General features: G+C 41.2%; 1 protein-coding gene across 2 annotated transcripts in view; it reads right to left on the reverse strand.

Annotated features, from left to right (window-relative positions):
- Positions 1-26,553, reverse strand: part of COL6A2 (collagen type VI alpha 2 chain) — a 40,782-nt gene that overhangs the window by 4,951 nt on the left and 9,278 nt on the right. For both annotated transcript variants that reach the window (XM_066575732.1, XM_066575734.1), the window contains exons 4-27: positions 24,969-24,989; positions 23,664-23,729; positions 22,583-22,636; positions 22,456-22,500; positions 22,331-22,357; positions 22,220-22,246; positions 22,088-22,132; positions 20,513-20,566; positions 17,470-17,532; positions 15,422-15,484; positions 14,029-14,118; positions 13,775-13,837; positions 13,619-13,681; positions 10,512-10,574; positions 7,475-7,537; positions 7,204-7,254; positions 6,833-6,868; positions 5,692-5,754; positions 5,476-5,538; positions 5,132-5,167; positions 4,808-4,853; positions 3,703-3,855; positions 1,454-1,906; positions 117-155 (exon numbers count right to left, since the gene is read on the reverse strand). In XM_066575732.1, the coding sequence (XP_066431829.1) occupies positions 117-155; positions 1,454-1,906; positions 3,703-3,855; positions 4,808-4,853; positions 5,132-5,167; positions 5,476-5,538; positions 5,692-5,754; positions 6,833-6,868; positions 7,204-7,254; positions 7,475-7,537; positions 10,512-10,574; positions 13,619-13,681; positions 13,775-13,837; positions 14,029-14,118; positions 15,422-15,484; positions 17,470-17,532; positions 20,513-20,566; positions 22,088-22,132; positions 22,220-22,246; positions 22,331-22,357; positions 22,456-22,500; positions 22,583-22,636; positions 23,664-23,729; positions 24,969-24,989 (1,747 nt within the window). The remainder of the gene's footprint in view (positions 1-116; positions 156-1,453; positions 1,907-3,702; positions 3,856-4,807; positions 4,854-5,131; positions 5,168-5,475; positions 5,539-5,691; positions 5,755-6,832; positions 6,869-7,203; positions 7,255-7,474; positions 7,538-10,511; positions 10,575-13,618; positions 13,682-13,774; positions 13,838-14,028; positions 14,119-15,421; positions 15,485-17,469; positions 17,533-20,512; positions 20,567-22,087; positions 22,133-22,219; positions 22,247-22,330; positions 22,358-22,455; positions 22,501-22,582; positions 22,637-23,663; positions 23,730-24,968; positions 24,990-26,553) is intronic.

Genomic DNA, 26,553 nt, shown 5'->3' on the forward strand with positions numbered 1-26,553 from the left:
GGAAGGTAAAATGTGAAGTATGATCATAGGACATAAGACAATTGCTGACGCACATACACACAAGAGCATGTTCTTCCAATTACTAGAACTAGAATGATCAAAGTAAAACGTCTTACCTGCTTGACATGGCAGATCCGGACATACAACCTGAGGGTCTAAAAAGAAAAACAAGATAAAATAGTTAAATTGAAATTCAGGAATGCAATGACTGTGTTATTCCCCTCTTGGACTATAAAAGTCTGATGGATACGGTTCCCTGCTCTTTGGAGATCTGAGCCCGAACACCCCTGGATAGGTTGTATGTGATGGCTGGGCATGATCGGAAGCCAAACTCCTTGTGCTATGCTATTTCTGTAACACCTATTCACTTCTATGAGAGTTAAAGTGGTTATTCCATTGTGCACTGGCCATGGTTGGTACTGCAGGCTGAATCCCATTAACTTCAATAAGATTCAGCCTGCAGTACCAACCTGGGCCACTGTGCAATGTACAGAGGTGTCTGAAAACAGCTAGAAGTTGGACAAATCCTTTAACGGATAAAGTCTGTTTAGCTGTATCTGTAATCCCAGCCATGTTGGCTCTGAAGTACCGAGCAGTATTCTAATCTCAGCCATGGTGGTACGAGATGGAAATACCCTTTAAGAGCACGTGGTGCAATAATATTTTTTATATGCAAATCAATATTCCTGGATTCCAGCAAGAAGAACATTTATACAATAAGGCTGTCTTATTCTAGGCTACTTTAAGGCCTCATGTCCACGGGGAAAATCAGGCCCGCTACGGATTCTCCATAAAGAATCCGTAGCGGTTCCCTCCTGCCCCACGGACATGAGGCATAAAAATAAGAATTAACTCACCTCTCGTCCGCTCCGGATCTTCCCTTCGCCGCGGCTTCATCTTCTCTCTGTCGCGGCCGGATCTTCTTTCTTCGGCTCGGCGGATGCGCAGGGCACGGCGTTGCATGCCCCGCGCATGCGCCGGCCTGAAGAAAAAAGATCCGGCCGCGACAGAGAGAAGATGAAGCTGCGGCGAAGGGAAGATCCGGAGCAGGTGAGTAAATTCCAATTTTGGTCTCCCGTGGATTCGGACGGCTTCCATAGGCTTCAATAGAAGCCCGCGGGAGAACCCGCATGAAAATGGAGCATGGTCCAGATTTTTTCATGCTCCATTTTTAAAAAAATCACTTTTATTGACCATCCGCGGGTATTTATCTACCCGCGGGTGGTCAATGCATCCCTATGGGATGCGGATCCGCGGGCAGGAGAAGAGTTAAAATCCGCTGCGGATTTTAATTCTTCTTTTGCCCGTGGACATGAGGCCTAAGACTAAGCTACAGTTCTAATCATATGCAGGTCTGTTTTACCGTATCTTAAATTTCTACATATACTCATACGTTTATACATATATCAGTAAACCTTGGGTCCAGATACAGTTTCTAACTCATGTCATGTACCTGGACACAGCAGTTGTTCCATGTTGTCGATAAACTCATCAGCTACAAGTTCAGAGAACAGTTTCATCTTCTGGACTTGCTGCTTATTGTCACAGGCGATGGAAGTCAGAGTTTCAGAGTCATCTTCTTTGTTAAACATATCACCAATACCAATAGCATTTACTATGACATTGCGGTTACACAGTGATTGTAGACGATCATCAGGGTCTCTTGGATCATGACGTCCATCAGTAATGACCACGGCAAAGACTTTAGCTTTGTCTCGTCTCGTCTCCTTGATCAGCTGGTTGTATGCAAACTGCAAAGCAGATGGGGTCCACGTTCCTCCAGCAATCCATTCAAGACGCTTTACTGCCTCCTTGAAGCTTGATAGAGAGTCAATGCGAGGGTCATTCAGCTGAATGGCCTCAAATGTGCCTTCATGACTGTATTGAACAACACCAACTCGAGTACCTACAGGGTAAAATATTTCTTAGTTATGAAGCATTTCAATTACTAGCTTAATATTAACCCTTTCTAATCCACTGTCTGACGTCTGAAGACATTATGATTTAGGGCTGTACAGCTCCAATGTTGGAAGATGTCCGTCGGGGTTCTCTTACTGTATATTGCCAGCCTCTCTGCTGTCGTGGGGCCTATCCAACATGTCACCTCATGCAGTACTGGCTTTAGCCAGCAGATAGAGCTGTTTTATAACGGCAGAAAAAGAGTAAACCCCCTAGGAAAACCAGGATACAAATTGGATTGGAAAGAGTTAACCTCTCAAATGAGATCTGATTTTTTTTTTAAAATTAAACTCAATTAAATAAAATACAGTAATTTAAATGAACATAATCTTATAAAATATGGAAAGACCAATTAAAAAGATTCATACAAAGGCTAATTTGAATGTAATTTGAAAGGTAACTATTATCACTAAGTCTTTTTGTTTCCTATTGTAATTATTCAGTTGTGGCTCATTCCTTAATGACAGTTTCTGTTCCCAGTGGCTGACATGTCTGGCTCTACATGCTCTGTGCAAATCCCTCTGTTACTCACTATATATTATAGTTACATACTTTGAATAGAGAGATAGGTCCACGAAGTTCAACCAGCTATGTTGGAGAAAGACTTTTGGCAACCTCATTGAATTAGTAGCCAATTCAAACAAATAGCCAATAGTCTCCAGGACCGAATTGGATTGCTAGATGTTTTTATTTCCTTAGATGGGGTTGAAAAACCTAAGCTAATCAGAAAAAAATGTTAAAAAATAAAAAAAAACAAATTACTAGCTTAATAAATCCCCACTGCACCAGCGCAGCCCACCGGTGTTTGCTGATTTTCCTGCAGTGATGATGTACTGTATATCCACTGCAGCCAATCACTGGCCTCAGTGGTTTAATGCCATATATGCAGGCACCACCACTACGGTCAGTGATTGGTTGCAGCAGTCATGTGGGTGTAGGGCATGTCACCAATGAAGGATAAGCAACAAAGATTGATGGGAGCACCAGAGTAGCAATTTTTCAGATGACTAATATTTTTTTAATTATTATTATTTTTTCACGTCTTCTCCTTAGCTTTGATTTTTCAAATCGCTTTTAATTCTGCAATTTAGAAGAGGGCAGTGAGTGACAATATGGGTGGGGGGTGGTAGGAGTAATGAGAAGGGACCTTATGTATCCCTAATAGGGTCTCTTATTAAAATAGGCAACACGAGCGAGTAGAGCCTTAGCCGAGTATCTTCCCGCTTGTCTCTAAAGATTAGGGGGCTGGCGCCGGTGACAGGTGAGTTGCAGCGGGGAGCTGGGGGGGGGGGGAGAGGAAGAGAGAGAGATTTCCCCTCCGTTCCTCCCCGCTCTCCCCCGCCGCTCCCCGCCCCCGCTGGCCCCAAATCTTTAGAGACGAGCGGGGAGATACTCGGCTAAGGCACTACTCGCTCGAGTAATGTGCCTTAGCGAGTATACTCGCTCATCTCTACTGCTTTCACATCTGCGTCAAAGGTTCCGCTTTCCTGTTCTGTTATGGGAGCAGGAAAGGTACATCCTCTGGCCAAACTGATCCATTTTTGACAGAACCAAACAGCACCAAATGGACCCCATTGACTATAATGGGGTCCGTTTGGTTTCCGCTCAGCTGTCCGTCATTTTACCATGCAGGACCTTTTCGTTCTGTATTTTGTGCCAGATCTGCGATGAAACCTCCCAATGGGAGTGTTAGAGCAGCTTTAGATACTTAATTAGTTTCCTACATGGACAAATATCACTTACCAGTATCAGCACTTGGATCTTTAGCAATAGATCCAAGTTTGCTTACAACATTGATGACAAAGTTCTTCTCCAAAGTAAAGTTTGTGTATCCAATACTCTCAGAGCTGTCAATAATAAACACAATATCCAGAGCCCCGCAACGCTTCTCACAGTCTGCAGAAGAGCAAGCAAGAGCGTTAATGTCATGTAACCACTAAGACACCAAAACTATGATGGTATAGGGACTAAATCACAAGTGACAATAGCATAAACCATGTAAAAGAAGTGTGCAGGTTCTAGTCCTGCAGATAAGACAACTAATGGGTCATTATTAGCGGGAGAAAGTTAAGCCAATCATCTGACCGTCAGCAAACTATTTTGCACGTAGACTATAAGTACTTAACCCCCTTAAATTGCTGCTGTCTAAAACTTTATTCAATTGAAATTGAAAAGAGAAGAAATGGCTGAAATACATATTCATGATGTGCAGTCCTTGGTGGGATGATGGTGACCACTGAGCTGTAAGGCCCCTAAACATATAATTTGTATATATCTAGGGGACCAGCCCGGCCGACTATTATATGTATGTAGGGACCTCCCAATTCTTCCCCAATAATAGAGGTCAGCTGAAAGAAAGATCAGGCACGTTGAATTTCAGCGCCAGATGCTTTTCTTCTCTTGGAGATAAGCCGCTGCCAGAGCTGTCTGACAGCAGCTTTCTCCACTCTCCCCATGGGAAACACATGAGCACTGAACCAAGCGTTAAAGTGTATGGCAGAGTCTGAAGTGGCTGTCAGCTAATCGAGAATTCGACTGACAGCTTTTGAAGGTGTTTGGGCACCTATAATATTACTCTGTTCGAGTACTCATGATCCACCTTAGAATCAGGCTGCTATTTACAGAAAGGCATTTTTTCTTGCAGCGAAGCAATTATAGCATAGATTCACTATTGTAAGTAAAGGCAAAAAAGTTTCACCAAAAAACAAATTTAGTAAAACTACTGGTTGACCATCTATATCATATTAAACCGATTATCCTCCAGTGTTTTCATATTCCTGGAAAACATACCGTAAATTACAAGTATAAAGATAATAAGAAGTCGTATTTTACATATTTCCTAACTAACCACAGCATCCACATGTCTCTCGAACGTAGCTCATGACATCGCATTCCTAGGAAAGACAAAAGACATAGTTATATCATGAGTATATCATATCACATTATTACAATGCAACATGTCTTATAAAAAAACTTTCTAAGGTGACCTGCAGTTGCCACTTGAAGCAATGCCGAGTCCTGGTGCAACCCAGCAATTAGCAGCAATCCACTAGAGTTATCATATATCATCCCAGGCATGTACAGGCACCCTATTAGTTTCAAATGATTGCATTCTTACATAATTACAGTATAAGTAATCCCTTCTGCTTAAAGAACATCACACAATACTCACTGTCAAAGCAGGGTCACCAGGAGGTCCCAAGTCACCCTAAAATGAAGAAAACAAAAAGTTATGCAATTTTAAGACTACTTTAAAACTAGAGTCATGCTCTAAATGAAATAGGCCAAGGTGACTGATGATCCATGCAAAAAAGCTGAAAAACTTGCTTCTAATTGGGCACATTGATAAGTATGACCAAAACTTGGCAGTGATTTCTATAATGTGAGTTCTCATACTTTATTAATCCTAGTCGTCAAGCCTGTACTTTATAGATAGATACTAAAAAATACAGCAGATACATGTGATGAACTAAATTGGTTATACCAGTACATATAAAAGGTGGACATAAAATATACCGGAAGTCCAGGGCCTCCATTTGGTCCACGGGGGCCTGGTTCTCCTACAAGTCCTGGGTCACCCTGTACAAGAGGAAATAAGATTCAGTAACTAAATTATGACTATTTTGAATGATATTATGATCATACTACATTTCTCTTCCATAAAATGGGAAGGCAGAGAATCTATCAGCATAGCGAGATTACTGTAGCATTCATACGTTAATGGCTACTTACAGGTTCTCCTATGTCTCCTCTTTGTCCTGGTGCTCCTTTAAGACCAAAGTCTCCTCGTCCTCCCTGCAAAAATATAAAGGTCCTTGAGCATAAACAAATAATATATTATTTGATGGGCACTAATGGAGTCCAAGTACCTTGAAGAATACCTGATCCTGCTTAAATAAAAAAGGGGCATACACTCAGCTTAACTGATTTTGGCACAAGGACAAATACTAATTAAAAAAAACCAAAACAAAGCATTTTAAGCCCTTAACCCCTTGAGTGGCACGCCTGGAAATTTTCCGGGACGAGCTCCACTGCTCATAGCGACATAGCCCGGAAGATTTCTGCTGTAGCATTGTGCTCTGCCTGCACAGACCCACAGAGAACAAAGCAAGGGCTTTGAAAAACCAGCAGAAGATATTGCCGATATGCCGGCAATCTCCTGCTTTGTTTACAGGTTGCCATAGAGACCATCTGCTTGTCAGAAGCAATCCGATGGTCTCTGTGGCAGGGAGAGCTTGGTGCTTGGCTGTGAGAGGACAGCTAGGTACCACCTCTTACAGCAGAGATCAGAGAAAACCTCCGATCTCTGCTGTGTTAACCCTTTACATGCTGCAGTCTATGTGACTACAGCATGTAAAGGGCTGTCACTGCAGCATGTAAAGGGCTGTCACCATCGGACCCCCAAAATGTGATCAGGGGTCCTGATGGGTCCCTGTGGACAAAAAAAAAAAAAAAAGGAAAAAAATTATTAAAAAAATAATAAAAACACTTGTCTCCCTTTACTTTGTAAAAAATCAAAAATACAATCACACATGTGGTATCCATGCTTCGTAATGACCCAGAGAAGGAAGTTAATAATTATTTAACCCCTTAATGACATGGCCCCTTTTTTTCTTTTTTCCCCATTTCTTTTTTTCCTCCCCCCTGTTTAAAAAATCACAACTTGTCCCGCAAAAAAACAAGCCCTTTTATGGCCATGTCAATGGAAAAATGAAAAAGTTATGGCTCTTGAGACGCAACTGCAAAATTAGTTGAAATTCAATGATTAGACCATTTTAAAAAACCTGCCCTGGTGGGCACGACAGGGTGGTAGGAAACCCGCCACTCAAGGGGTTAAAGGTGCTATTATGCGTAAGATTAAATGGTGTCCTACCAGTGGTCCTGGAAGTCCCTTGTCTCCTTTATCACCCTAGAATAATAAATAAGAATGTCAATAATTATCTGCAATCACATCTACATTATTTTCTTACATATTAACCCTTTCCAATCCACTGTCTGACGTCTAAAGACATTATGATTTAAGGCTGTACAGCTCCGATGTTGGAATGCGTCCGTCGGGATTCTCTTACTGTGTATTGCCAACCTCTCTGCTGTCGGAGCCTATCCAATGTGTCATCTCATGCAGTACTGGCTTTAGCCAGCAGATAGCACCGTTGTATAACAGCAGAAAAAAAGTAAGCTCCCTAGGAAAACCAGGATACAAATTGGATTGGAAAGGGTTAAAGAAATAGATAGCATACTTACTGAAGGACCACGTGGTCCTGGGTAACTAATACCAGGTCTCCCTCTGTCTCCCTGGAAGAAAACAACACAATATTAATACAATCCTTTTATACAAGATATCCCATACAAAAAAAACCTGTTTGCTTGTAGGTCAACATTTTAAATTTAGTTTTGGGAAAAATTCTTGTTTTAAAAGTCCTTCACAAGTTCCAAGGAAAGGAAAAATTCTCTAACTAATTAATTACAATAATACTTTTAATAAACATCCTAAAGTATTGTTACACTAATTTACCTTAGGTCCCGCTAGCCCTGGGTTCCCTCTTTCTCCCATGTCACCTGGGTCACCTCGTGAGCCCTGCAAAGAAAAGCAAAAGCATTAATCACAGGACTATGGACAACTTCAAGCAAATAGAATGGCCAATATGTTACCAACCCATATAATTATTTAAAATACAGAAGCAAAAATAAGCCAGGGTAGATGCTGAATTTAATGAGTTATAAAAATTAATCCGTATAGCTAGACTGTGCCACTTTTTGTTCAATGGGGTCCAAGTTCTGGAACCCTTCCACTGTTTTTCTCAGCATAAACACCATACAGAGTACTCTAATACCACCCTATTAAAGTGAATAGGACTATGCAGCTGTTCCCGGCACAGTCCATGGCCATGAGCGCAACTATGCATGGAAAACTTCAGATTCCTAAAATTGGTAGGGATTTCTAAAGTTGATCATAAAGTGATGGCATATCCTACCAATATGATACAATAATATATGATATTATATTAGGAGATGGAAATATCTTTTTAAGTGTTGAAGTAACCCATGGCTGAAAAATCCCTTCCCCCTGCCTTGCTGCCCACTGTCTGCTAGCCCCTGTTTGATGAGGGGATGCTAGGACTGTAGAGCAGGTGATTAGTCATCAGTGCTCACTGAACTGTATGCAGAGAGCAGAGAGGAGAGGAAAGAAAAGTCACACAGGGAGAGCTGCAAGTAGAGCTAATGATGAAATATTCTGTTTACACACATGTACACTGCTAAATATTTATAAACTCTTCTACATGATGAGGTTATGTCTCTGTGTGTAACAGACAGATAGAAAACAAGATCTCTGCAGTTCTCTGAGAACAGTCTATGGAACACAGCATAGGATTGTGCTTGAAAAAGTTGTCCTGCATGACGACGAAACGCGTCGCACAGAGTCTATTGGTAATAAAACTTGACAATAAGAAGTGTGTGCAGCCTGACCCTGGTGTCTAGGTCCGGGTAGCGTGGGCATTTTTTCTATCAAGTCTTCATCCGAATTTCTTCTGAGTGGGTCCTGCAATCCAGCAGGACACAGAAGCCCAGCAGCCTATCGGACACACCGGGGGATTTATAAGCCTACGAGGCAGTGGACGTGTTGGTGAGGCTTCTTAACAGGGGCACTCGCCATACACCGGTTGAGTCTATTTCAATATTTTCAGCAATAATACTCCCACAAAGTATAACGTCACATGTTGCATTGTAACTCCAGGCCATCACGGGTAACGCCTCCCTGACGTGTTTTTATGGAACACAGCAGGCAGGCTCCTCCCACCAGGCTTGAGAGGACGGAGAAGCATATACATCCTGCACAGGAGAAAATCGGGAAAAATGTAGGATACAAGTCATATTATGGGCAGAAAAAGTGTTATTCGTTGTGTATGCATAAATAGCAACTTATTCTGAAAAGTTATCTGAAAACTCAGGTATACTTTCAGGAAGTACAAAAGAGATCGGACGAAATGTGCATTTATAGCAATCAGGAATTGCTTGTGAAAACTTACAAGGTCTCATTCTGCAACATAACTTGACAATATAGAAGTGGAGAACAATTTTTCATTTTATTTTCTGTTTATTTGAAGAACTTCAGAGACAAAATACATACTGTAAAGTAGTGTTCTGTAATAGTGGCTCAGCAGCCACATGTTGGTCATGTACCCTCTATATGTGGCAGCTAAAGATACTACTGTGCACTGCTGGCAGCAGGAATATCACGTCATTGCTGGAACTAACGTTAAAACAATACAGCCTAGTGCTCGGTGACACCTGAAAACTGGGATGTTTTTCAATATTTTTTTTCATTTAGATATTAATATGAAAAATCATGGCACTGTAAAAATTCTATGTTTAGATTGAAATTTGATTCGAGCAGAAGTTAATTACCTTTAAATATTGGAGATAATTCTTTTTGTAAGAGCTATTTTCCATCATAGTATCTGCACTGTTAAACTGCACCTCTAGTTTCAGAAAACTTCTGACATGATATTATAGTGACAGAGGAAGAACCCTAAGTAGGTTCGAAAGCTCGCTGTAACATCATGTATTTTTGTTAGCCATTAAAAGGTATCATATCTACAATATTACTTGGTTTCTCTTGCTGGGAACAAACACATTTGCTCTACTGGCTAACACCGTACCAAACCTTTTTCTTTTTACATAGTGACATGACAAACGTTCTGAACAGTGCTGGGTCTGGGTACAGTATCATTGAAACGAAGGGACAGAAGCGCTCAGCCAAGTGTAGTGCCCCTTGTGGTGTGCCACGCTGTGTGTGGCTCTCCTCGGAGGTGTGAGCAGAATGGTGAACATAGCAATATACTTTCTATGAGCCTGTACACCACTGAGTCTACGTCCCTGAGGATCAGCCAACCAGAGCGCTTCTACCCCATTGACTCAGTGGCGGCCTCAGCATCCAGACCCACACTGATTAAAACTGCTGACATGTCACTATAACATGACAAAGGTTTTTGAAACTTGAGGTATAATTTAGGTTATTGTTAATTGTTTGAAAGCACTAATTTTAACATATAGCAATGTAAACCTGAAATTTGCCCACAAATCATACATTGAAAAGAAATACGAAGAATCATAGGGACATAAACTTAGTTTTTAGCAGGAAATGCCCATCGTAAAGCACTTGTTAATTAAGGAAGACATCACATTTTTTGAAGGTGTAAAAGGAGAGAGAAAGCCAAAAATGCCATAAATGCAATTGGTAGGCCCACAAAATTCTTTGCAGTAAAGCATTCCTAAACATGTTATAGACTCAGAACAGGAGTCTAAGGCCAAGACTCTCGCGCAAGACTTGTGCGTAGCAAATTGCACAAACTTGTATGCACAAATCTTGCACGAATATCAAACCTAATTCTTTTGACTGGCGTCATACACATGAACAATTCTTTCCTTGTGGCCAGAAGAGACGTGTATGCTGTGGGCTTGGGATACAATCCATTATTATAGTGCTAGGTATTACATCACAACAAGAATGGATAGAAAATATATATAATGTAACTAATGGGTAAACTTACATTTCTACCAGGTACACCAGCCGTTCCTTGAGCTCCTCTTGGGCCTGGAGCGCCACGATCACCCTTTTGAAACAATGGTGGATGAATGAATGATCATATAATTACTAAGGTTGAACATAGCCTAATATCTATATGCCTATTTCACTACTATCGTTCTGTCTTCCTATTTTCTCCCTCATATTTTACCCCACCCCCTTTCTGTTTTCATCCTCATCATTTTCATTCATTCACCTTTTTACTAACTAGTTATACTCATCTTACATATTTTATTCTTGGTTTCTTGATCTTTCTCACTTATTTCATATTAGTAAACTAATACACATCAATACATTACACATTAATACACTGCAATTCTATCCCACTTTAGCTCTCCTCCAGCCCTTATACACTACGTTTTCCATCACTAGCAGTGCACATGTGCTGGATAACAATGTCTATGTTACATTAAGTGTGTGCTCTCTAGGTGCCACTTACCCACGCCAGTCGCTATCTTTTGCGCCACCTAGTTACATGTATTTTTTGTATCCTGCTCCACTGCATTTTTTATGTACATGATATATACTTTGAACATATTTTTTATATTTTTACCAATTTATTGCACTATCCCTCTCTACTGACGCGCAACGGTCGGCCCTTTGTGTCTTATAAGCATACTTCTCAAAAGTTTTATTTTTTTTAATCACAATATATCCTGTTTTTGCTCTGCTAGTGTCACAGGTTGTCAGTAGGTGCTTCCTGTCTTATTGGTGCTAGGCAATAACTGGTATACCTCTTTACAGGTGTTAGGTTGATTTGGTTGGAGAACAGCAGAAAAAAAGAAGGGTAGAGCAATTGTAGTGGCCCAGACCTAGAGGCTACTTCAGAATGTCTTTTGTATGTGTCTTGTACCTTTGTATCGTCTGCAACTTCTGAGTGCATGAAGTATGTATGGTGCACCTCTGCAGCACTGAAAGAGTTAGGCCTCATGTCCACTGGACAGATAGATTTAGGAAATCTGCGCGGGTGTCCCGCACTCGTTTTCTGCGTCCATATGGATGCACTGGACACCTGCAGGTAAGTAAATACCTGCGGATGTCAATTTTCCCTGCCGGACAGATCGCACGTGCGGAAAAACACCCGCAGCATGCTCCATTTTCTGCGGGTCTCCCACGCGGACGGCTCCCACAGGCTTCCATAGAAGCCTATGGAAGCAGTCCGGTCCTGCGGTACACCCGCAGTTGAATTTCTTCTCTCCTGTGCGGAAGCGCGGGAGAGCAGAAGTTTAAAAAAAAAAAAGAGTGCACGGCGTATGCACTCGGCACGTGGCGTGCCGAGCACATCCACCGGGCAGAGGGAAAGAAGATCTGGCCGTGACGGACGGGAACCCGCAGCGTCTGGACAGGTGAGTTAAATCAATTTTTAGGCCTCATGTCCGCGGGAGAGGAGGGACCCGCTGCAGGATTCTGCATGGAGAATCTGCGCGGGCCCGAATTTCCTAGTGGACATGAGGCCTTAATATCTGCATGAACCATCTCTGTCTGGGAATGTATCTTTTTTGTGTTGTGAGTCAGTGGTCACCTGACCATGCTATATCTTGATGTTTGCAGAAAGGGAGTGAGAGAGTCCATGAGTCAGTCTGCAAGTAGTCTGGCCTACACTACTCAGAATGGAAGAGAAGGAAAGGTACCACCCATCTCCATTGGACTTATCTAATCTCAGGAGACCGTGGGATAGCTTACAAGCCTGTGTTAGTGAGAGGAGTTTGCCATGCAGCATTGAGAAACGTCTGACAAGTGAGTGTTGACAGGTCGAGAGTTTGGAGAGGAGAGAGTGTGTGGTTTTTCCAGGAGCAGAGCTATACAGATAACTAAGACTGTGGGCCCGGTATTCATCCTCTGTTCTGCCTCCCTGTCTCACCCCTAATTCTGTCTAAAGCCGTTTTGTATTGTACTTTGGGACTGTTAAAGTTTGCATTTCAAGTAAAGCAACATTGCTGACCATTCCAGGCTTTGTTTTCAACTACTCTGTGTGTGGACTATCTTTCCGTAACCCAACATCACCACAGAGGAAGGAATGGTGGCATCACCTGTGACACTTCAGCAGAAGAAACCAGGTAACCAGATCCCCGGTTACCCCCACTTTAATAGCCTGCCTGAGGCTCTGTTGGATTGGCCCCTGGCTACCCTCCGGATGGGAGACGGTAGAACCGCCTTGACAAGGACCTACTACCAATCCCCGCTTTCTCCTAGGCTAGGGCCCGCTCTTCAGACGCTGCGCAATCTCAAGAAGAAATGGATGGGTCCTTTTGTCAGAATTATTTTTTTTTTTTGATAGGGTTAAAGTTTTTATAACATGTACCCTCCCAACAAGACGGACGTGTATGTGACTAGGCCAAGTAATGGTAAAAAATTGGGTGTAGGCATGACCTTTTAGAGAATTGCAAACTCAGAGAATTATTAGCTCAACTTCTACGTTTTATTGTAAACCAGCATAAATTTAACTGCATTCCGGGGTTACAACGCCCTTTCCTCAGTATTTGCTGGGGACACACGTCAGGAATGTACAGTGCTGCTCAGATGTGCGCCCTGCTGTTCCTAAGGGCTGTGCTACCTCCTCCCCAAATATGAGTCTGAAGTCCAACTCGTCAGAACCACAATATGTGGCACTCATCGTGCCAGCAGCCTGTACTCAGGTTTTTGTTCTTTCCACGCCAGTTTCAAGATTTTTGCCTGGATTCTTACCCTTTTTCCTAAGTCTACACCAACTTTCTCAGTTTCTACAGTCCAGTCCGAAAAGCTGAGTGCAACAATAAAACAGAGAAGTTAAGCTAATCATTTTATGTGTTTGGTCATCTCTAAAAGGGTTGCGCCTACATCCAATTTGTAACCATTAATTGGCCTCAGTATGATTTGGTTGGGGGTGGGGTGCATTAGCTCAGTCAGCCAATCACCGTTAGTGCACATTTATTCTACAGCCTCTTCTCAAAGGGTCCCAGTTATTCTCTTTCTTCAGTCTGACTTGAGCAATGCATGCTGGTCAGATATCTATCTGTCTGTTTCCTGTCTGTTCGATTATTAGTGTGTGTAAGTTTGATCAAATAGTATCCCCAATAGTCATTTTTATTTTACCTTTCCTCCTTTTACACCAGCTTCCCCACCAAGACCTCGTGGACCCTCTGGTCCTGGATCACCCTAAATACAAAAAATAACAAATTAGTAAACAGAACAATTATGAGACATCTTGAAATTAATAAACAAAAACCTCTTGGCCATCAGTTTGTTTACCTTCTCTCCTTTGGAGCCATCGGTTCCTGCACTTCCTTTGGTACCAGGGTCTCCTCTACGACCCTAAATAAAAACAAATTTTAAAAAAGTGTCCAAGAAACCAAAAGAGTAGAATGAGTTATCATAGACCATGCTTATTATTATATTGCTAAAGTATAATCCAGAGAAAGTAGATAACATAAGTGTTAGCAGCAACATATAGTGAAGATAGAAATTATAAATAAAATCGGGAAAAAAGACAAATTTGGTCTTACTGGCTCCCCTTTTGGTCCTGGACCTCCAAGTCCCCCTTTATTCCCTTTCACACCTGGAGACCCGGGAGCTCCAACACTTCCTGCAGGACCCTAACAAATAGAAAAAAAAGGGTCAGGATGGTGATACATATAGGGCAATTGATGAATGATAAGTTAAGACACCAACAGGCAAACTGGACTGTGTGGATGGAAGTAAGGAGTTTTAACATATCATATGTAACATACAAAGAACAATTGTCGATCAAGACACATAATCCTTGCCCAAGGGTGATCGGGTGATGCCCAAGGGTGATCGGGTGATGTGAACACTTAATATCCTGCTCACTTTGGCTGGTGATTAGAAGCAGTAGTCACATGTCCCTGTGTCTGGACATTATGGCTGTAGAGAACAGTGATGGACTTGGCACCACTGGAACGGGAGGTGTTGGGCGATTGGTTGAAGTAAGTATGTCATATTTTATGTTTTTATTACATTGTAAGCCACTTTCAAAATTTTTCATGTACTTGGATAACCAAAGTTATATATGTTTCAACATTGACTCGCTAAATGCAGCAAAATTGAAACATTGGAAATGAACACAAGTACATACAGTATATCCTATCAGGGTTATAGTAAATACCATATACACTCGAGTATAAGCCTAGTTTTTCAGCACATTTTTTTTGTGCTGAAAAAGTCCCCCTCGGCTTATACTCGAGTCAGGAAAGGGTTTTAAAAAAAAACCTCCAAACTCACCTCCCAGATGGCGTCTGTGTCCCTGGCAATGGTGCGGCAAGCTGCTTGAATTCCTGTGTTCCCGGCAATGATGCCGCAAGCTGCTGGAAGTCTCCCCACTGTCATCCCCCACTGGCGTCTCTGCTCTGTCATCCCCCACCATCAACGCTGTGATTGGATCGAGTGCCAGCCAATCACAGCCAGCACTCGATCATTCACAGCCAATCGCAAGCTGCTTTATAATTCTCCCCGCTGTCATCTCCCTGGTTCGGCTTTCACATTCCCCGCTGTCCGCGCTGTGCAAGTAAGCGCTGTGATTGGATCGCGCTCCGGCTATAATTGGCTGGCGCTCAATCCAATCGCAACGCTTACTTACATAGCCCTGCAGAGCTGACAATGGGGATGACAGCGGGGGGGGGGGGGGGGGGCATTCACGCAGGTTGCTGCACAGACACAGATGCCAGGTGGAAGGTGAGTATGGAGGGTTTTTTTTTATCCAGTATATACTGGAGTATAGCTCGGCTTATACTCGAGTCAATAAGTTTTCCCAGTTTTTTGTGGTAAAACTTACTGACTCGGCTTATACTCGGGTCGGCTAATACTCGAGTATATACGGTAATACATTTTTGGACTTCACTAAACATTTCCCATGTAAGAATTTGTTTTTATGTTTATTACCTTATCTCCTCTCTCTCCAAAAGCCCCAGGTAGTCCGCCACTTCCAGGCCGCCCAGGGTCACCCTAAAATCCAAATAAAGGCAATTTATAAATTGCATTATAAACCTATTCCAAAGCAAATAACAATGAAGTAAGCACTAAATAGTAATTTGTTCATATCAGACTATGATAGATTATTTTCCATTTACATCATATAGTCTGATGTTGCAGTTACTTTGTAAGCTAGCCAAATAACTTAACTCAACAGTTTAATTAACCACTTTGAGTGCCGTGATATCCATGTGTATCATGGGAAGTGGGAGATTAATGTGAAAAGCCGTATTTTTATGGCATGTAGATAGTGCGGGTTTAGAAGCTCAGCAGGTGCCATTCATAGCAGCAGCTGGCCGTCACTGAAAGCCAGGGTCCCACTGCAACAATGGGGATCGGTGAGAACACTGATCCACACCATTAACTTTTTTAACGCCATGAACACTGTTGATCACTGCAGGTTAACAGAGGGAGGACGCTTCTTCTGTGACATAATCATGGAGGGCCAATGTGTTGCCCTGGCAGTTGGATGTCAGTCAACGGTGTCTGGGTCTCCCATGGCTTGTCCTGAACAGGAATAATAACAATACATTGCAGTACTTCTGTACTGCAGTGTATTATCTAAGCGATCATGAGATCACAGTTTCAAGTCTCCCACAGGGACATAAAAGTTGTAAAAAAATATATAAATGAGGAAAATAAGAAGCTTGTATACTTTTTTTTGTTTTGAAAAAAAAGTTTGATATTGTTGGATCTTCAATGACCCATATAATAATCGGAATGATCTTTTGTAGCAAAGGCTATAAAAGAAAGGAAAAAGATAGAGGCATCATTTTGCCTTCCACAAATGCAATAAAAGCGATAAAAAAGTCAAATGTAAGTCAAAATGATACCAATAAAAACTACAGCGTAGCGTAGTGAGCCTACGCTATGTGCGTAAAGTGGCCACCATTCGTTTTCCATTACAATGGCTGTGCTACACAACTAGCCGATTGGATTAGCACTATATGTGATTAATCGTTGAACTCCACAAAAAAATGATCAACAAATGATAGAAATTCAGGAATACATTTAAAATTTTGTACGATTCTACTGTGTGATGTACGAATTTCATAATCTCAACTACATCCATCTACGTACGCGCACTTTTAAATATTCCCCTAATTTTCCTTAACCGGCTGACTATAATCAATTTCACAGCAGTCTGCAGTAAGAGGCCTATTAGCAAATTATGGGCTGCTGAAAAGTACCAGATATACTTGAGTAAAAGTCTAGTTATTCAGCATATTTTTTTATGCTGAAAAAGCTCCCCTCGGCTTATACTCGAGTGAGGAAAAAAAACTAAACAACAACATCTGTGTCTCCGGCGCGATCGTCTGCCCGGCGGTGCGGCAAGGTGCTTTAGAATTCTCCCCGCTGTCATCTCCCTGCTCAGCTTTGAATTCCCCGCTATCAGTGCTCTGTAGGTAAGCGCTGTGATTGATCATTCACAGCCATTCAGTGAATGACATCACTGAATGGCTGTGATTGGTTTATCAAGCACCAGCTGTGATTGGCTGGCACTCGATCCAATCACAGCGCTTACTTTCACAGCGCTGACGGTGGGGGAATTGAAAACCGAGCAGGGACATGAGAGCGGGGAGAAGTCGGAAGCAGCTTGCCGCACTGCTGGGAAGACCATCGCGCCGGGGACACAGATGCCGGCTGGGATGTGAATATTGCGGGTTTTTTTTACCTAGTATATACTCGAGTCTAGCTAAGCTTATACTCGAGTCATTAAGTTTTACCAGGTTTTTTGTGATAAAAGTTATTGATTCGGCTTATACTTGGGTCGGCTAATACTTGAGTATATACGGTACTTTACATTACTATGGAAGAGAAGGAATCCTTTAATGTTTATTCAAATACTTTACAAATTTCCATTGTGTGATCAATCTCCATTTGCTCCTCCACTAAGACATCTTTACATTTAAATCTCGAAAAATGTTATAGTAGAATACTTAGAGCTAGCGGCATACTTTAATTCCACGGTCTCCATCTTCACCTCTGTCTCCTGCGTCTCCTGGATAACCATCAGGACCCTAAAAAACAAGTTACAGATATTTCACATACATTATCGCTGTACTCACTGATGCCATTAATAAAGAAATAAAATTCCTACTAGATGGACATTGTCTTCTTTTAGCCTAACATACTATGTTACTATGTATGTTGGTTCCATGTAACTTTGTGGAATTATTAATGTACCGTATGCACTGCTTATTAGGAGACTGTATGTATTGTTTTTTCCTGGACTCTATATGAACTATTTATCTGAGCATTATTCATCTAAGCCCTGCATAACATTATCTGTTACATAGTAAATGTCAAACTGCACAGTATAGCACTATTTAATTTGGTACTTACAGCAAAATATGAACTTTTGCTCAGGGTTCTGTAACAGTTTTTTAACTGCCCAATGTATTACTGAGTATACATTTTCTATTCAGCTATATACTTTTTTTGGTGCACTATACCTTTGTGCAGATCTTGCATTATGGGGTGGAAAACTCGGCAATTGACCGCAACATGAAAGCGGGCCTGAGCTTATGTCACTACTTCAGTCTAGCCCATGTGACCGCAGCATACGCCCTGTCATCTATCTGTTGGTGTGGAGTTTGATTGTTTGGCGCAGAGGTGGTTTACCCAGGTGAAGAATCACCCATTATTTTGGTATATACAGTATATTCTGGTCCCTTCTCTGGTCCCTTCTCTCAAAGGGCGCTGGTTATTCCTCTACATGGTGGAGTTCTGGTCCGGTCCACGTCTTCTTGGTGCCATCCCTCTGGATAGGTCCCTAGTGTTCATACTTTTTTATTGGTGTTGTACATCTGCTTTTTAGTACTGTTGTGACTATGGTTATTTACATCTGTCAATTATTACCCTTTTCTACATCAAGGGATAGTCTAGGTGGTCTCCAGGGTCCAGTCATGGGGCTGCCCTTGTGAGGGCTATTGCCCTGATTTTGGACAGCGATTTTCTGTATTAGTATGATAGAATAAAAATTCCCTTTCCCCATTGTTTAGTTTCATTATTATAAAGGTAAATTAATAATTTTGTTCTCATAGTTCTCTAATGGAGTGTTCATTAATTCTCTAGCATGAGTGTTTTTGGCATCCGGCTTGGATGTAACACTCCTTCAGCAGCAACCTAAAAGTGGGGCAAGGAAAGAATTCTACTGCACTGCCGGTGCAAACTGTTCCTCTCTGTCTCTTGCTCTGATCTGTAACTGAACTGTATGAAATTATTCACTCCGGCAATATTTATCTGTGAAAACAATGTCTCTGCAGCTCCATATATTGGTTGGCAGCATTCCTGCAAATCAGTGTCCGACCCTTTATACAGGTCTTTAGTACAATGATTGGGAATGGAAAACCAAGCCAGAAGCCATATACAGACAGCTGTTTTGGGGTTTTTGCCCCTCATCAGTGTGCAGTAGGATCCTGGCTTGGCTAGTGGGAGGACTATGACGGGGGTCATGAGGGGTATCATCTCATCTTAAGGAGAGCATCTAGAAGGTGAGGAGATACCTAGGAGGTGACCTATAAGGCCATGTTGCTCCTCTGGGAAATATATGCAAATAAGGAAATTGAACAATGTTTCTAGGTGCTCTCCTTAAGAAGAGATGATACCCCTTCTGACCCACATCATAGACCCCTCACCAGCCAAGCTAGGATCCTACTGCACACTGATGGATTCTGACTTAGTTTTTAATTCCCAAATCTTTGTTATAAAGACCTGTATAAAGGGTCAGACATTGATTAGCAGGAATGTTGCCATTCATTAGGTGGCGCTGCAGAGGCATTGGCCCATCTTCCTTATATGAATATATTTTCTAGAGGAACATGCATGGCCTTATAAGTCTCACTCACCTCCTAGCTGTCTCCTCAAACACCTCTTAGGTGCTCTCCTTAAGGAAGGACGATACCCCTTCTGACCGACTAGTTATTTGGGCACTGTATAACACTATTCAACCAGGTACAGTATGCCACTTTTAATAGGGAACCATAGTCACTATACAGATTTGGTTTTTTTTGGCAATTTTTATCAGGACACCGTACAAACCTTTTATTGTTTCATTGCATAGCATTATTTAATTGGGCTCTGTGTAGTACTATCTTTACACTGTATGAATTGGGTTCTGTATAAGGATGGTTTTAGACAGCACAAGGGAGCTTAATTCCCTGACAGCCATTCTAACGACTATCGCACCTTTACTTTCACATGGGAGCAATAGTCATTCAGTGAATGGAGATCACAGGAGATCTCTTCTGGCCATCCATTTCCATTCACTGCAAACAGGCAGTCATCCAAAGATAAACAATTGCGTTTCTTCCAACTGAGCGAGAAGTCGCTCACAAGTTGTTCTATTTCAGTCAGCTGAAAAGAAAAGACTACAGACAGACTATTCCCTCAGTACCATCTTTACATGGTGCCATGTTTACATGGGCCAACAGTTGGCTCATTTGACCGATTATTCGGGTGACTATTGGCCCATGTAAAAGAACCGAAAGCTATTTATCTTGGAACTGCTTTTCATCTGAGCATTATAGAACACTTATCAGCATGATAAAATCACTCAGCCAGTCAAAGAAAAATAAAATAAGGATATTTAGCGCCAACATCTCTGTCGTATTCCTTAACCTGCTAGTGTGTGACAACCTGTTCACAACTGTATGTACCATTTTTCTGGGCACTGTATGACACTAATCATCTGGGCACTGTAGAACACAATTGAACAGAGTATTGGAAGTTACTAGATATCTGGACACTATATGAACTATGTATCTGGACACAGGCTGTGCTAATTATGTTGGTACTGGTTTCACTATGCATTTTAACAGCATATGCTATTCTTTATCTGGGCTCTTTATGCTCTACATTCATCGTCATTTTCGCATCTTTTTCATGGACATTGCATGCACTATTAAGGCTCCACTCACATCTCCTTTTCATCATCTGGACATTGTGTAGCACTATTCAATGACATGCTGTATCAGCAAAATGATAGGTAAAACTTACCTTGTCTCCAGGATCTCCTTTACATCCAGGAGCACCAATCCGACCTATTTTGCCCTAGAGATGGAGACAGTTATGGTGTTAACATCCTATTATTTATTTTTTGTCCTAATTTTCTTTAATGCAGTATATATAAGTGGGTTAGCGTTACCTTGGTTAGTTATTTCTTTCTTTCTGAAACTCCAAGCCTCTTTTAGCTCAGATTCAGTTTTTAGTCAGTTTCACAGACTGTCTTATCCTGTTACATGGATCTACCACAGAAACTGCTTAAAGGGGGATTTGGCACTTCTATCACAGTTACTGATGATAATCACACAGCTCCTGTCACACAGTTATAATAGAGGAGATCACAGCTCATGCTCCTGATTGTATACTTATGCTCTGTAGCTTATTTAGGTGAATATAGAAGGTAATGATAATTGTCCACCTGGCGGCCGGTGAGTGACGTTTCTGTGTGAGGCTCTGCGAGCCCCGCACAGAAATATAGCATGCCGCGGTTTGTTTGCCGTGCGAGATTTCGCGCGGCCAAATCGCGGCCATCTGCATAGGATTGCGTTTGTTAACACAATCCTATGGCAGCTTTCAGGGACAGAAATTCCGCAGGAAATCCAGCCACGGAATTTCCGCCCATCTGCAGGCGGTCTTACTAGAATAAAAAAGGCTGTGGAGAGAAATAATGGCACTGTTCTCTTTTGTCAAGTTGTTAAAAATTCTATCCAGCCATTTCTCTTATTTTTGCATTTTAGAAAGCTTGATGACAACCAAGGTGGTGGTCATTACAGCTCCCACGGGGTTTGGCATTCAGCTTTTCTAGACTCATGAAAAGCATTAGAATATATGTAGTTTTGCAGTGACACATCCTCGGTACAGTCTCTCAGAAGCAAAGATGGTTCACCAACTTGTGAGAAACCGTGTCTAAAAATTGCTCCGGCAATTGGCCTCACTTGGACGTTTACAGCCGTTGTTAAAAGAGTAGGGGATGTTACAAAATGGTAGACATGTCTATGGCCCAACTTTTTGGAGATGTATTGCTGCCATCAATTTCTTTAATTTTTTAAACTAAAATAGAAAAATGTCTCACTTTCCAGCTCTGATATGTTCTGTGTTCTATTGTGAATAACATCTGGTTATATGAGATGTCCAAATCATTGCATTCTCTTTTTCTTTACATTTATTTACATTTTACACGGTAAACTTTTTGGAATTGGGATAGTACTTTAAATAAATGTTTCCCAATATGTTTTAAACGTTCTAAATAATGTGCATCTAGGGCCAGGAGCACAACTCGCATCAGAGACTACATAGACACTTGTCCGTATGCTGTCTAATACACGGACACCCCACACATTGACATGCATTCGCATGTTCTAATTCTCATCTGCGATACAGACAAGAATAGGACATGCAATGATTATTTTCATGCAGACTGTTAGTCTGTGTGACATGTGACAGGGTTTATAGCCCTATAGCCTATAATGGGTCTGTGTGCTGTCCATGAATTACCCCGGACCCAAATACCCCAGTGTGCCGGAGGCTTAACTCTTCTTACATCAATTTAACATAGTTTTAGCTTTGTACCTTTTGCCCATCTGTTCCATTTCTTCCATGAAGACCGCCTAAACCCTGACATAAAGAGAGACACAGTGATTAGTTTTCAATTCACGTCATGCTTTAAAACATGTATATAGAAGTATAAGAAAGCCAGCTTACCTTCCTTCCATCTGCACCAAAGTCTCCCTAGGGCAAAAATAAGGAAACGTCATGTCATGAACAAATATGGATGCCAAATCAAATCTGATATTCTATGGATTATGTGGTTACCTTTTCACCTTTAGCGCCAGGAACACCCTAAAACACAATAAAGGAAGAGGTTACACGAGGCATCACTTAAATGGCATAACTAGAAACAGCTTACATAATATGCATCTCTCAGGATTGCAATATACCTTAGGTCCTGGATATCCAATTGGTCCTTCAATTCCAGGATCTCCCTAAAAATAAAACAAAAGAATGTGAACTCTTCAAACTAAAAGTGATACAAGGGCAAATCATTTACAAAGCAACACTACTCACCTGCCGGCCTTTTAGACCAAGAGCTCCAGGCTCACCAGCATTACCTTTGGCACCCTGAAATTAAGGGAAAAAAATTAAAATAAGACTTTTTCAATCAGGGAGAAATAAACATATTCTCGACTGTTTCCTATTTAGTGTAATACAACATATATTTTTCTGTTTTTAAAGACCTACCGTAAGGGATAAGTAGATGCATATGCTCAAAGAAATGTATGTTTTTTTTAATTAATAATGAATTCAGATTATTTTTTAATTCCTGGCCTAGGTTTAATTATTTTATATTGCCCCAATCTATAATTATACGGGCCTCTAGTGTAACATTGGCCCCTTGTTCGGTTCCTCTTGTGAAACTACTTGTGTTCTTGTTATTAACTCAAAGAACAAGAACAAAATTAACAAGTGTTAGAGCATTATAGTACTAAAACAATGGTAATCAGCAGAGGCTTAGCTAAAAGCTCATAGGCCCAAATGCAAAAAGTTTTGCATGATGCCCCCCCCAAACTTTCCTCATCATTGTTGGGTCTCTTAAAAAGCCATCGATACAACACTAGCATCAGGGGACATTGCTAGATTCTTAATAGATTAGGCAGAGGCTAAATGTAGGAGACTCCAATGCAAAATCTGTAACATGACACCCCCGCAACCATCATTTGGGCCCCCTAAGGCTCCAGGGCCTGGTGTCGACTGCTACTCCTGCACCCCCTATAGCTACGCCCCTGGAATCAGGTTGAATCTAAGTATTATGACATGACAGGGAAATATAACCAGTGCAAAGATGTGGCTGCTAAATGCTGGGTTATATACATGTTGAGGTGTCAACAGCACATTTTGGGTATGTGTGTATATGGATCCATATTTGCCTAATAGAAAATAATAGCAATGAATACAAATACGGAGGCAAAACTAGAGAAAAATGAAGCATTCTGCGCTTTTAAAAAGTGGCTGTATAACGTGTTCATGTAAATAGATACATAGATTTACATTAGCTTCGTATTACAGTCAACAAAGCAAATGTGGAGTAAAAATGCGCTAGTCTGAAAGTGGCCTGACAGTATCACAAAGTTAAACAATTTTTGCTTACCTTCTGTCCTCTCTGACCCTGTGGACCAGGAGGTCCTGGAAGCTGCAGACAGCTCAGTTTGTAGCACTGCAAGAAGTCAAACATTATAGTGTATATGTAGAAGAGAACAAACTTAATAAAAAAGCATTTGTATAATATTACATTCTACTTCTACTAGTTCCTACCTGCAGTATATGAAAATAGCCATCATTCTATATCATCCACACTGCTATGTCTAAGCATGATAGCTTTAAAAGCGTATTCTGGAACTTTTTAACATTTCCAGGGCAACTTCTGCTGAGGTCAGTGCAGGAAGCAGAAAGCGCTGACCATAGCACAGTGGCCCTGGTTGGTATTGCAATGCAGCTTCCGTGAAATTCAGTAGAAAAAAATAAGAAAAGTCCCGGAATACTCTTTAATTTTTAAATATCACAGCTACAAAAATATTAAATTTCATACTCTTGGAGCCCTTCTATACAGGCAGATCATTGTTCAGATTCTTGCTTGATCACGGAATTCGGAATGATAGTGTAAATGCCGACAGCAACCGAACTTCGAATGATAATTCATTTGTTGTTCAGTTTTTGCAAGCATAAAAACCGAACAACCATGTAAACAGGTCCGTCTGTTTAATGTGAATGGAGGCAGGCAGCCGGAACGTTCTTCGCCTCCAATTCCTGAGCGATCCTCGCTTATGCACTGATACAACAATCCAAGGAATGAATTATCCTTTACATGTCTATGAATTGAACTCTATTAAACCCATATCCTTCTACTCGTTTTCTGTAACTTCGTAGTTGTTACAACCTTTCCTTGGGTTGGAACGTACTAGCAACACTTGTACGTTGGCATATTGTACAAGGTTTTTTACAAAAAAATGGACTTTAATGTGGAATTAATAGTTAGTAAATAGAGATGAGCGAGCATACTTGCTAAGGCAAACGTCTCAAAAGATTCGGGTGCCGGCGGGGGAGAGCGGTGAGTTGCGGGGGTGAGCAGGGGGGAGCGGGGGGGGAGAGAGTGAGAGGGAGATCTCCCCCCCCGTTCCCTTCCCGCTCTCCATCGCCGCTCCCAGACAGCACCTGAATCTTTTGAGACGAGCGGGCAGGTAATCGCATAAAGTACTACTCGCTCGAGCAGTTTGCCTTAGCGAGTATGCTCACTCATCTTTATTAGTAAACAAAGAATAATTGATAGTTAATAAATAACGAATAAAAAATAGTTACAAATTTTATATAACATGACTTGGAAGCCATGCCATGCCTGCATGAAAATCCTACTATAATGAAAGACAACCAAAGGACATATAAAGAACAGTTTACGTACCTCTCCATAGGCCTCGTGTTTCTATGGAGAAAAACAAGCATAATGAGAGAATTAGAATAATGTTAACATAATAAAAGATAGATAGATGTTAAACAGTTAGATAGAATTGTCATAAACAAATTATTTGTATACATGGATATAACACAATGTATTAACAGTTTAAACCCCTTATGGATGCGGCGCTTTTTTGCATTTTCCTTTTTTTGATTTTTCCTCCCCACTTTCAAAAAGTCTTAACTCTTTTATTTATCCATTCATGTTGCTGTCTGTGTTTTTTTTTTGTGGGATGAGTTGTATTTTTCAATGGTACTATTTAATGTATTATACAATGTACTGAAAAACTTTTAAGGTGGAGTGAAATGGAAAGAAAAGAACTTGAAATTGTTTGATCGCTCCTGCAGTATAATGTAATATCGTAGTATTATATTATACCACAATCCGACAGTCAGTCTATTAAGCCATGACACATGCTTGATAAAGACCCCAAGAGGGTCGAAACGTAGCAGTCATATGGAGGAATAAATCACTGTTTTGCAAATATGCCTGGGATGCTGCCGCTCTATTGCTGTGACATTGAAATATACTGCTTGGGGTTTTGACGGCTCTGACCCCTCTATTTGGCGTGCATTCCATAGACTTGGTAGTCTTTTTTTGCTGTCAGGTTTAAATATCCAGAAGTGTGCTGTAAGTTAGTAGAAGTGGATTGATGGCTTGATAGGCAAACAGCCATGGCAGCTCTGGGGAATCGTCTTCCAATCCCTTTCCATACAAACCCGGACACATAGGATGTAAATGTATGTCCTGTGTCGTTAAGGGGTTAACGCCATAAAATTAACTTTATTACAAGGAAAACCTTTAGAGCCAAGGAACCAGTAACTAAAATGTAGTGTTAAATTCACTCTCTATGTGCATTAACATTTTTAGTTTAGATAAGGGTGTTAAAAAGTTTTATTGTACGAATTGCCCACTTGCAAACAAACAAATAGGGTTTTCTGGTGCTGATTCATGTCACCACATCCATCTCATGTGGTAGTAGGCGGGCTTGATCAATGTTCAATCATTTTGGCCCTGTATAGATTGTTTTTATCTCCTCCATTTAATATGTGTGTACTTTCAGTAAAGACAAACAGTACAAGTGCTCTATTTCCCCAATGATTTCCCTGATGAGACAACTTCATCATTAATAGTTGGCACTTGCCTGTAGTCAAGAGGAACCTAGCAGTTGGATCTCCACTCATTACATTTTTATGATACAACTAGTTTCCTCTTCTAGCTTACTCCACTAAAAAACTTACAGTCCAGCTTGGACTATAGTTTTCAACAACACTGGTGTCAAAGGCAGACATGGAAGAAACAACATGAGACAAGGACCAAAATACTGTTGGTAGTGTTGAGTGAACCAAATCAGTCAAAGCCTGTTTTGGGTCAATTTTGCTAAAAGTTCAGTTCGGGGCGAACCAGAACCTCAGGAGATTTGTCTTGGCATCTGCAACATGGCGGAAAGGAGAAGGATGAAAGATCACCTGACACACATCATCATCGCCAAAAGGATGTTCACCACCACCACCTGAACAACCACCTGTAC

This window comes from Eleutherodactylus coqui, chromosome 8, assembly GCF_035609145.1.
Source record: "Eleutherodactylus coqui strain aEleCoq1 chromosome 8, aEleCoq1.hap1, whole genome shotgun sequence".
NCBI lineage: Eukaryota > Metazoa > Chordata > Amphibia > Anura > Eleutherodactylidae > Eleutherodactylus > Eleutherodactylus coqui.